General features: G+C 39.0%; 1 protein-coding gene across 1 annotated transcript in view; it reads left to right on the forward strand.

The window, feature by feature from the left end:
• Positions 1-7820: 7820 nt before the first annotated feature.
• Positions 7821-12116, forward strand: part of slco3a1a (solute carrier organic anion transporter family member 3A1a) — a 28714-nt gene continuing 24418 nt past the window's right edge. Inside the window, exon 1 of the mRNA XM_026311669.2 lies at positions 7821-8519. Coding sequence (XP_026167454.1) covers positions 8361-8519 — 159 coding nt within the window. The 5' untranslated portion in view covers positions 7821-8360. The remainder of the gene's footprint in view (positions 8520-12116) is intronic.

The raw sequence follows: 12116 nt of genomic DNA on the forward strand, positions 1-12116 counted from the left end.
CATCTTTATTCTGGACAGCCTCCAGTAACAGAGAGCCTTTTGGATGTGGTGCCCAATTAGTCAGCCTTTCAACATGAACCGTCAGCCCACCACGTGCCAAACACTGACAATCAAAATGTCAGCGACTAAAATATCTGTTTTGCAAAAAGAGCTATGGGTGAAGGAAAGAATTTTACAAAAACTGCTTTGCTGTTACTATGAACTTATCATGCCTTCACGTCATACTGCAGAAGTACTGTAGCGCTTCTTTATGTTTGTTATGAGGGTGGAGGTCGAACCCCATCTTAAAAAAAGCTTTGCTTTAACTCCTCCTTTAAATCAAAAATGGTGATGTTTAATTTAGGAGTTTGCTGCTCTGTAGTTGCCAGTTTAGGTTGAGCAATAACAAGAAGGCTTTAATTTAAGTGATTATGGTTTGTGGTAATTGACATTTCAAAAGACATTACATGACAAAATGCACTGAAAGCTTTTACCTATAGTTACATACTCTTAAGCTGATCACGAGAGTAGTGTTCTCTTTATTTTTGCTTCAGATATTAAGTACCATTTATGTCATGTCACTTTAAAGAGAGGAACAGGCTTATGTCCATGTCTTCTAGTCAGTTATCATCATGTGGGTATGCAGTTAATGTCACAACTCGCTCTAAGTTTAGTTCAGGACCAGAATCCAAAAGCAAGCCTTGCAAGCAAGAGCCGAGAAGGTTTCAAACAAGAAAACACTTGGAAAGTCCAGTGGCAGGAAGTGAGTATGGGTAATTACGTGAATGTTGATCATTGTCATTATGAGAAATACACATATTTGGTTCGAAAAGAATTAGAAACTACTATGTCAGATGTTATTAGGTTATATATTAAGGTATTACATTATTGAAGTTTTACAGCTGAATAATATTGGCTCAAATGGTTTTTTGAGGTCACATCAGGCCCACAGCGAAGTAAATGTGTGTGAGCAAAAAATGCAGAGCCACTCACATCCTCTGAATTTTAGTGCTTAGGTCTGTTTGCCTTCAGCTTCAGGACAATTTGCATAGCAAACATGGGGTTATTTTGCAATAAGAAAAGAGTACTTTGGGGTATTTTCAGGAAACATTTGTATATTTCTTCTGCACATCATTATTAAGCTTTAAAATGAGTCTCATCAGGTCATAAAAGCTTGTGCATGAGTCAACAAAGACCCAGAGCAGTTGCGAAAGATTGTGGATGTGTTTTTCACTTCAAGAGTGAATTGTTCATGTTTGCAAATATTATTTTGACAAGCAAATACAGGCCAATGTAAAAAAAAAAAAAAAACAACAACAAACTGTGACTAGTCAAGGTCTGACGGAAATGTTCTTGCGATGGCCCCCTGGGGTGATCTAGTCACTCCTGCCATTGTTTCCACCTCACCCCACTTGTAACCCAAAACTTTTTCTGTGTATTTTTTTCCATGCTCAGCTGGCTCATAGTGTTTCTTCTTTGTTGACTCTTTGCTTGCACGTCATCTGACTTGCCTGTCGAGATCTAGCAGTGGTACATTTTTACTTTTTAGGAATGCATTCATGTTGCACCGCACATTTTACATGTCATTCCTTTGAAACAGGTTGGGCTAGTATTAAAAATGTCCTCACAGACACGTCGGCAAATATATATCTGTGCTTTGGAAAGTTCCACCGTTGCTGGGTGGAGTCACTTTTCTGTGAGGTTTTTAACATCACATGTTCCAGGAAAGATCACTTGGTTTAAAGTTAAGCTGGAAACAGGTTGTTCAACATCATGAGGTGTCGTGCATCTGGAAATTTGCACATGTAATCCTTTGCTTTAATACATGCAATGTTTGAAACCCTCTCCTCAGCAGTGCAGGGCAACCTCACTCTATTTTAAACCCACATGCTGCCCTCCCTATTGGTATCAGAGTAAAAATAGACCTAAGACTGACAGCATGAAATGATTTAAAATGTAGAACAGACGCAGCATGCTATATTTAAACAGGACACAATCACAAAAAGTTCCTTGTGACATCCCCAATGAAGCTGCAAATGCCATTTGATTGTCCTCATGTTCATGTAGTATTCATGTGCCCTGAAGAACTGATGCAGAAATTGAGTTTGAGATGTAGCATCACTTTTGGTCACTGTATGACTGCAAGAAAATTGACTATGGCACTAAGAATTGGTAGACAAATGTATGGTCTGATCCTAAGTTATTTTCTCTCCTGTTGTGAAGTGAGGGGTGAAAACTTTGATCACATATCAAGAGATATAATTTATGAAATGGTAATATATGAATAGAGATAAAAGTAAATCAAATACCTAACAAAGGTGGGGCAAAAGTACATATGGTTCCAATACAGAAGCTAAAATTATACCTTTAAAACTGACTTATTTATTTTATAAAACCCCAGACACTGAATTCTTCTTTTTAGTTTTAGTGTGAACCTTCCTCTGCAGAGTCTGCTCCCTGCAGGCGAAATTCCAGCTAGGAATTGCTACATGGCCAAGTGATGCAGCACCTGAGGCCAGACTGGCTGGCATTAGTTTGAAGGAGACAGCCCTGAGATCAAAATGAAGCAGGAAACTGTCACTGTCTGAACATGCAATGGAATTCATGGAAAACTGAAAACTTCATGCTGAAAATGAGGAAAGCATGCAGTAGTTGTTCCATTTATTTCATTTTATGTATTTATTTCTAAATAAAGTGAAGAATAACCTCCATTATCTTTACTTTTTTAAGGTTATGAAATAAATGTCAAAAAACTTCCTACCAACAGTTCTGAAGCTCACTAATTATTATATATATATTGTGTCTTGTTTATTTAATCCTCACAAATACTGAAAGGTATAAACGACATTTTGAGGTTTGATGGTGATAAAAAAACTCCAGAAAATCACCATCATCGCTGATAGCCAGAGTCACAACGCATAGCTCCGCATAAAACCTTAACTAATCATTTTTACAAAACAGCTTTTGATTGGATTAAATGAATGAGCTATAATATGTTAATTGATAGTTGGATTTTTGCTTTGCCTTTGAGAACCAGGCTTCTTTGCTTCTTTGTCTTTATGCTAAGGCAGCTAAACTAATGGACTTTTTTTTACTGTTAAAAGAAAGGTTAGGTTAAAATCTATATTGATTTTCACTATTTTGTGTTTTGGTGCCATTACTTACCAACCCAGTCAGCTACAACCTATATCAAAAGAACATAGCTGCTAGAAAATGAAAGTGGATAACCATGTCATACACCAGATAGATTTTTATGAAGCAGGTGCTGCACCAGCAGTTACCTATAATGATTAGTCTGTTTTTACAGTAAATCACATGTCTCATTTCCAATTAAATCTGTTGATGAGTTCACAAGATGAGTGCAAAGTCCCTCTCCACTGATCCTGCTGCCCATATCCTGCCGGACACATTTCCATGGCAACTGCTGTGGCGTAAGAGGAAGGCTGAAGATTTTCGGATGGATGCTGAGATCCAGTGACAGTTGAATTGAGGGTTGTGCGAACAGACATACAACTCTTGAAGCGCAGTCTTGAATTAGGACTGAGTTAAATAAAAACAGAGTCCCAGATGTTTGTGTGTGTGTGTGTGTGTGTGCAGGTGATATTTGAATTTCTGTTTGAGTTTTGAGTCAGTAGTGACACAGAGACAAAAACTAGGCTTGACATCTGCAGGTAACACACAGACAAGAAGAGACTGGCCTGAGCCTTTGACTGGAGGTGAAACTGTGTGGGGCACAAAGTGCAGTGAACCATGGAAAAACAGAGAGATATGGGACTTCCACTGTCACTAAGAAAGATTGTGAAAATAACAATTTATTTAAAACAAAAATTGGTTAGGATCCATTTTGTGTAAGAAACAGTCACTGTTCATTCCTGCTATGAACTTTATAAATATATAACACAATCTTAGACATATTCATTATTTTATTCAACAGGTGTGGTTATCACTTCTAAATGTGACAGATGCACAAACGCCATAACATTGTGTAAGTGATAGTGAGAATGTCTAAGCATCATGTCTAGCAGACTGAGCAGATAAAAGTACAATTAGAATAATACTAAACACCAATATATAATGTAAGCATTTCAGACTCAATCACTCCAGGACAGTAAAAACAGTGAGCCCAGAACATTGACTGCAACATAAAGCAGAGCAGAAGCTTTACAATGGGCTTTCCAAATTTGTGAAAAAAAAAAAAAAAAAAGTTCTACTTCATTTCCCAGCATCTCCCAGCAGACAGGCAGGGCCTCTTTTCACAGTCCACCCTTCTGTAAGTCCTATAAATAGCAGTTGTTTCAGAGAGCAGAACAATACTCGGCAGGATTTTCCATTCATACATTCTTGGCACTGGTCCGAGCCACCTCCACCCACTGCCTGTTATTACCTGACTCATGTCGCTGCATATCTCACTGTACATAAACAGTGGTGAGCACACATACACACACACACACACACACACACACACACCCTCACACACATACGGACAGACGGACAGACACACACACACACACACAGATGGACACAGAGGAGAAAAATAGCAAACTCTTAGGAAGACAGTAACTGGCAGATTTTAATCTAACTGAAAAGGTCAAGAACCCTCCTCCCATTCCTCCTGTTTCGTTTCACTTTCACTATTAGCCTACTCACACTGATAACAAATTGGATTGGTAAGACAAGTAAGATTTTAAATATATCCTCTCGTCTTATGTCAGTTTGTATGTTATTGTGATACTTTTGCAGTGAAAGCATTAAAGCACTGAAATCATCCTGGCTAACTTACTGAAAAAATCAAATTGTGTAAAAACTGTTTTTCCAGCATCAGAGAAGTGTGTTGTTTGAGCATTCATCAAGCACTGCAGTTAAAGGAAGTATTCTTCAGGTATCACAAGCTAAAATGGCTCTGACCATAGGGTAACAGATTTATTATTTAATGAAGTGAATAATAATGTTGTGTTCAATAAATGTCCTGAACACAAAAGAGCCCCAAATGCTCTAATCTCTTAGATCTACAATTCTCAATAACTATTTGTTTAAGTTTCAGCAGTTCCATACTCAGTTTTGGCTCCTTAACACAGTAACGTCCAGTTTGTCTGATTCAAGCTTCTAACACTATAACTGTGAGCCTGAGATTCTACAGCATGTTTTAATGTAAGATGCAACTTGCGACAGTGTAGGAAGGATTTCTGTGTGGGAGTGTGCTGGTTGAGAATGAGGGAGTGTCTACAATTACTGACCATTTTGCATTGGACACCTGCCAAAATCTAGTCTGGGAATGAGGGGGCCGCAGTGAATCATAGCCGACTGTTAAAGCCCACAGTGACCATTTATAGTTTTCATTGTGGATCAGTTCATGTTTGGTTCTACGGAAGTGAGATAGGGATGGTTTCAGATCCTCTGGTTGGAACTATGGGCCAAACACACAAAATTAATATTGTGATACTATCACAGCATTATGTTGATATTTTTTTCAATTTCTAGTATTCACAGACTGGAAGTTCCAAGTTATAAATTTATCTTCATGCTGTTGACTCAGATGGTTGTTTGTGTTTTACCAGGAGGAAATGTTTTGAAGTTCTCATATATTAAAGATCTCAAAGTTTGTCTTTCTCAAATCATACTTTTTCTAACCATCCATCCATCCATCCATCCATTATCTTTACCTGCTTATTCCTTAACCAGGGTCACGGGGATCTACTGGAGCCTATCGTAGCTCTCTTTGGGTGAAAGGCAGGGGTACACCCTGGACAGGTCACCAGTCCATCACAGGGCCACATAGAAACAAACAAGCTCACACACTCACACTCACTCCTATGTGCAATTTAGAGTCACTAATCAATCTGACATACATGTTTTTGTTTTTGGACTGTGGGAGGAAACCAGAGTACCCAGAGAAAACCCACACAAGCACAGGGAGAAAATGCAAACTCCACACAAAAAGGCCAGGTTGTGAACCCAGGATCTTCTTGCTGTGAGGCAACAGTGCTAACCACTCAGCCATCATGCTACCCTTTTTTTCCATATATTGTATTTTTTAAGTATCTTGAGAATATTCAGTGTATCTCAATTAACAGTTTAATGAAAGAAATATGACAGTATTTCATGTTCAGTCAGTACTAACGTTTAGAGCTACAACTAATTGTTATTTTGGATTTTGGTTAATCTGCTAATCATTTTGTGACTGATTGGTCTGTAAAACAAAAAAGTGGTGAAAATGCCCATCACACTTTATGTCGTCAACTGTCTTTTTTTTTTTTTTTTGTTCATCTAATCAATTCCAATCTAATTGCACTGAATAATCTAATATGTAATAAATCATATAATGATACCATAAATCCTGTCTATGTCATTGGGGTGTTTTCACTAGTATTTAAATGTTTTTGGTTCAAAAACATCTTTCACAGTTCGCTGATTACCAGCTCATTTCCTTGACCTTTACATGTCCTCATGCTGCTGCTGGTGCTGAATCCAAAGCCATGCAAACAGCTGTGCAGAAACCCCTCACTGCCTTTACACAAAATTTGTTTATGATTCTGTATAGTTCCACCCCATCATCATCACATTATGTGGTCACATTACATCATAACCACTGCAGTGCCTCATCGCAGACATGCAGACAACATGATGATCCAATAATAAATGCTGGAAAATATACTGCAAGCAGCACAGCTCCTGCTACATCTTCACCAAAACACTGTTAAGCACCAAAAGCCACAATGGAAGAAAAATAAAACACCACAGCAAACAGTTGTTTAGCTTAGCTTAGCACAATTGCTGAAAACAGAGGGAAACAGATAACCTCCCTGCCAGCACTTCTAAAATTATCCAGTTACCAACAAACTTAGTGGTTACACTGTTGCCTCACAGCAAGAAGGGCCCAGGTTCACAAACCAGCAGGGACCTTTCTGTTTGCATGTTCTCCCTGTGCTTGTGTGGGTTTTTTTCTGGGTACTCTGGTTTCCTCCCACAGTCCAAAAACATGTATGTCAGGTTGATTGGTGACTCTAAATTGCACATAGGAGTGAGTGTGAGTGTGTGAGGTTGTTTGTCTCTATGTGGCCCTGTGATGGACTGGTGACCTGTCCAGGGTGGACCCCTGCCTTTCACCCAAAGACAGCTGGGATAGGCTCCAGCAGATCCCTGTGGCCCTGGTTAAGGAATAAGCGGGTAAAGATAATGGATGGATGGATTGATTTATTTCATTTTTTTCATTCATTGCCACATTAAATTACATTTTTACCTGAGAATACCAGGTGAAATATGAAATATAATAAACATTTAATATATAATTAGAATGGCTTTATGGCTAGAAGATCCATCTATTAATCTAACAGTTTTTTTTTGTTTTTAAAAACAAATAATGGAAATGCTTTTGGCTGTTACTTTTCATGGTTTTACAGATCAAACAATGGAACAAGACAATATTCAGCAGATTAGGCCAAATGAAAATACAAGAACATAACAAATGATTGTTTTGTTTTTTTTTTAATTACTGATCAGTCTGTTGATTTTTGTTTTTTTTTTCAATTAATCATTTAGTAAATATCTTAGACCCCACAGAGGGGTCTGTTTGTCTGACCATAAACAAACTCCAAAGATATTTAGTTTACAATAATATACAACACATGAAACTAGAAAATCCTTGGCATTTTTCTTCAGTAAATGACTATGAAAGCAGTTTCCAGTTTCAATTCTAAAATCATCTTCAGCAGATACAAAACATTTCCAACCAGCACTGTACAGATCCCAGCATGTGGGTAAAACGGTGTGTGAAGCACCACACACAGAGACGGGACCCCACTGGACCATTGTAGTTATTTTTCAAGTCAGAGGCAATTTGAGCAGAGCTGTGATGTTGCTCCACGGCGCCACTAGGGCCGTGCGTGTGCAGCAGAGGAGTGGACAGAGAGAGAGAAGTGGGAGCGCTCACTGAGAGCAGTCGTTGTAGTCCTGGAAGGACCATGACAGCCCGGAGAGGCAGCAGGAGTTAGAGGAGAAGAAGAAGAAGAAGAAGAAGAAGAAGTCTGTAACCTAAACCTTCAGCTGCAGCAAAACACCGCGACAGAATCATGCGATTGAACAGAGATCTGCGCTCCCGTGGTTCACTTGTGCTTTTGCAAACACCTTCACGGAGTCCACATGTTCCTGCGCGTCGACGAAGAGGCAATGTTTAGGCGCAGACCATCGGCGAAGCCCCGCGGAGTTTGGATGTGTGTTCCGTAGCTTTTCGGATGATATTCGGACAAATCATTGAATCTGGAGGTAAAGCGACAAAGCGCACCGCGAATGTAGTCTTTAGGAGAAAGCGAAACACTGTACCTGCCAGTGTCTCCTCTGCTGTGTGTCGGATTCTCGCATTGCTGTGTGGGTAAAAGTAAAGGAGGATGCAGGTGAAGAAGAACCAGGACGCGAACCAGTCCGGCGGGGACATGCTGGAGGGAAACGGTCCTCGCAAAAACTCTTCATGCTTCTCAAATATCAAGATATTCTTGATATCTGAATGCGCCCTCATGTTGGCACAGGGCACCGTAGGAGCATACCTGGTGAGTGAGACTGTCACTGCTGTGATCTCAGATCCCCTGCTATTACATCTCATGTTCAGACTTATTCTGGATCTGGGCTTTGCATTTGAGGTTCAGATGATCTGCCATTATGTTTTAATTTATCTTTAAAGTATCACAACTCATACTGGGCATCAACATGCAGCAGGAACTAAATGGTGACCTTAATAGGAAATTATATTTAGGAAGGCAGTAATTGGCTGATTTTACCCAAAATGTCATTCAAGGTCAAGCACTACCCCTTTCTTTTTGTTTTACTCACTCTTTCACATTTACTATCACACTAATTACAAAAACTACCAGGATGACTAATATTGGTTTAAATATGTCGTTTGTACTCATAAAGTCTTTTCTGATTCTTTCCTATGAAAATATCAAAACAGAAAAATCTCAAAGCATGCAGAGACTTTAATATAGACTTTATGGGACAAAGCTCCCTGAAGTGCTCCGAAATATTCTTCAAAGCGTCCCAGAGGAGCTCCAGAGCCTCAGGCAACCACTGTGAACATTTAGTTTCAACATTAGCAATGTTTATTCTCCAAGTAACACACCACTTCTGCAGCCTGGTCACAATTAATAGACTAAAACTCTAAACTTGTCCATGTTTGGAGTGGAACATCTTTTTAGTTTGTGGACCTGCTGAGCATCAGGCATCGTTGCAGCTCAGAGTACTGACAGAGCAGGATGGCACTCACAGTCAGGCTTATTCCCTAAAGTCCATCTTCTTTCTCTTTGTGATAAACCCGACATTAGAGTCTTCCTGCTTGATTATGGTACATTAGTTTTGGACATCTGTTCAAACAGTCTGAACAATAAACCTGTAGCTTCAGATGAGCTTGGGAATTTACTTACACAAATACGAGCCTGTCAGGCATATAAATGTGTTTGTCAACACCACAGAGCTCATTTACCTGGGGCTTTATTTACATGGGCAGGGCATTAAGTACGTGCCTCAGTGACAATTTGGTGAACTCACGTCCACCTACATGAGCTACTGCGGTACATCTGATTGGATGATGGGAATTAAGAACTGGCAGCGAAGGGACAAAACTCAACTATCATGGCGGCCTTGCTTTCCTTGAGCAGCTTATAGTACAAGACACTTAACAACATGTGGCATGTCCTAATTTAGCAGCACGTCTGCAACCGAACAGACAGTGAAACTACACAGGCAAATACCACTGCACTCCTGCGCATAATATCATAATTGATTCCAATTTGAGTTAAAAGTTCAGTGATATCAGAACCGTCATGGGTATTGATAGGTTGATTAGGTCACTCTCATAATTTACAGTACAGTCCTTCTAGTTGCTTTGTTTGTATGAAAACTACAGGAATGTATGTTATGTAAATATTTTGTGTAGCAGCTTTTTTTGATAGCAGAAGAAGCTGTACATTCAAACATGCTGCTAATCACTGTTTATTATTATAATATTCATTTGTAGCACCTGTGTATATACAACACCTGAGGGTCTACGCTCTGTTGGTTATAGTAAAAACTCCAAGAACCAAATCTGACATTTCAGAGCTCAAGCTACAAGTGCAGCTGGCACCTGAACCTGAACTGTGCGCATCTCAGTTGAACAAACCTGTTAAACTGAAACTGTGGTCTCACTAAATCAGCTGATTGTTACAGAGAAGGAGAAACTCAATCAGTTGAACAGGAATGTGATTAAAACTACATTTAATCTTGGTGATGAAAATAAGTTCCAATAAAGAATAAATTGTAATAGTGTTAGTGATCAATGAAGGCATTTTGTTCAAAATCCCTTGTACTGTATGTGAGAAATTTTTGGCACATACATGCATAAACTAAAAACAAAATGTCAATGTGTAAACTTCACTTGTGAAGGTAAATAATTTTAACAGTATGCCCAGGGCTGATTCTATAGGTGTATATAATTATCTTATGCTGACCTTCGTTCAATCTTCAGAAGGTTACGCCTCATAAAACAGCAGGGAAATGATTCTAAATACCCAAGACTTTGGTTATACACAGCTGCTGAGCATTCACAAATAGCGCAGTTTCAGCATTTCACCTCAGTGCTAAACCTTAATGTGCTGAAGTGAATGTCAGTACTGAGCAGCTTTTTTTTCCCTGCATGCTGTTAAGATAGAAACCATGTCAGTGCATCCTGAGAAGTTGGGGTTGGAATTCCTCGTACTGTGAGAACACTAGTTAAGTGAGGGAATGTCACACAACATAACAAGATTGACAAGATTTGATGTGTATATATATATATATATATATATATATATAATGTGTGTGTGTATAGTTTGAGTTGGCTGTAAAAAAAAAAAAACATGATTGTAAAGTTCACTTGGATTTTCCCATGTAGTTTATTCTGGTATTTATCCTCCTGGAAAGCTGCCTGTTTAAGTCAGAGAGAAAGTGCATGTGATCTGCCTGGACTGGATGATGCCTCGACTCGCTTTGCTGCACTACACTGCAGTGTTACTGTCTGTGAAATGCTAAAGCTACAGTGCCAACAGGTTGTTTGGGCTTGGCGTTGTGTCTAAGAACAGGATGAGACAACATTGCCATCAAATCCCAGCTGGGACAGAGCCAGCCAGGCATAAAGTCCAGCCTGTCCAGTGTATTCACGTTTGTGAGAAAGAGCCACCCAAGAGGCAGAAACATCATGACTCATACTAAAGTTTTCCATCCACTGAACTCCAGTGAAACTCTCAGGCATGAACCACTCCCAGCACTCATCCACCCTGATCTGTAGTGAGTCTTGTTCTGAGTAGCTGCAAGAATGACCTGCTTTCAATTCCTAAAACTGATTGAGGACAACTTTTTTTAACATCAATAACAAAACCAACAGGCTGAACACTATTTGACTTGACATCTGCTCACCTCAGATGTCACATTTTGTCTTAAGAGAGGACAATGAAAATACATAGAAATCTCAGAAGATCATTGCAAAAGCTGATAAACATTTGCAAATCATTTTAAAAAACAGATCATAGTTTAGTAGCAGGCATAAGAAGGGACTGAAGGGTAGGGTTTCATCTCTGCTCTAGGACAGATTGCAGTGTCAGAATAATTAGCAAACTATTATATAACACTGGATATTATGAGACTAGAAGAAAATTCAAATTCAGGACCGATTAGACTATTGTCTATTGATTATAATGTATATGTCTGTGTTAAAGATCCTTAGGGATGCAGAGGAAACAACTACTACATGAGATTGTATGTAGATTATACAAAATTACAATACTTGAGTTAAAGGTAGAGCCCCGGAGGTTATTTCTGTGTTTAAACAAGTTCTGCTCCACTTCAGATTAACTGTGTACATAGTTAACTTAGCATTTGATGTTACAACGTTCTCTTAGCATAACCTAAAGTTGATTCATCTTGCAGTGAAATTACTCTTCTTACAAAGGGATGTTGTTGTTGGCAGGACCCCTTTTTTTTTTTTTCCCCAAGCTCTCTTAACAGAGCCAGTTGGGAAATGGAAAATTGTGATGCCCTTTCATGTGCAGTTTGGGACAGATCTGAAAAAGGCATAAAAATAACAGTTTAAACGTGACACTGACTCACATGGCAGAGAGAGACTGTTCCCACATTTC

The sequence above is a fragment of the Mastacembelus armatus genome, chromosome 6 (assembly GCF_900324485.2).
Source record: "Mastacembelus armatus chromosome 6, fMasArm1.2, whole genome shotgun sequence".
Taxonomy (NCBI): Eukaryota; Metazoa; Chordata; class Actinopteri; order Synbranchiformes; family Mastacembelidae; genus Mastacembelus; species Mastacembelus armatus.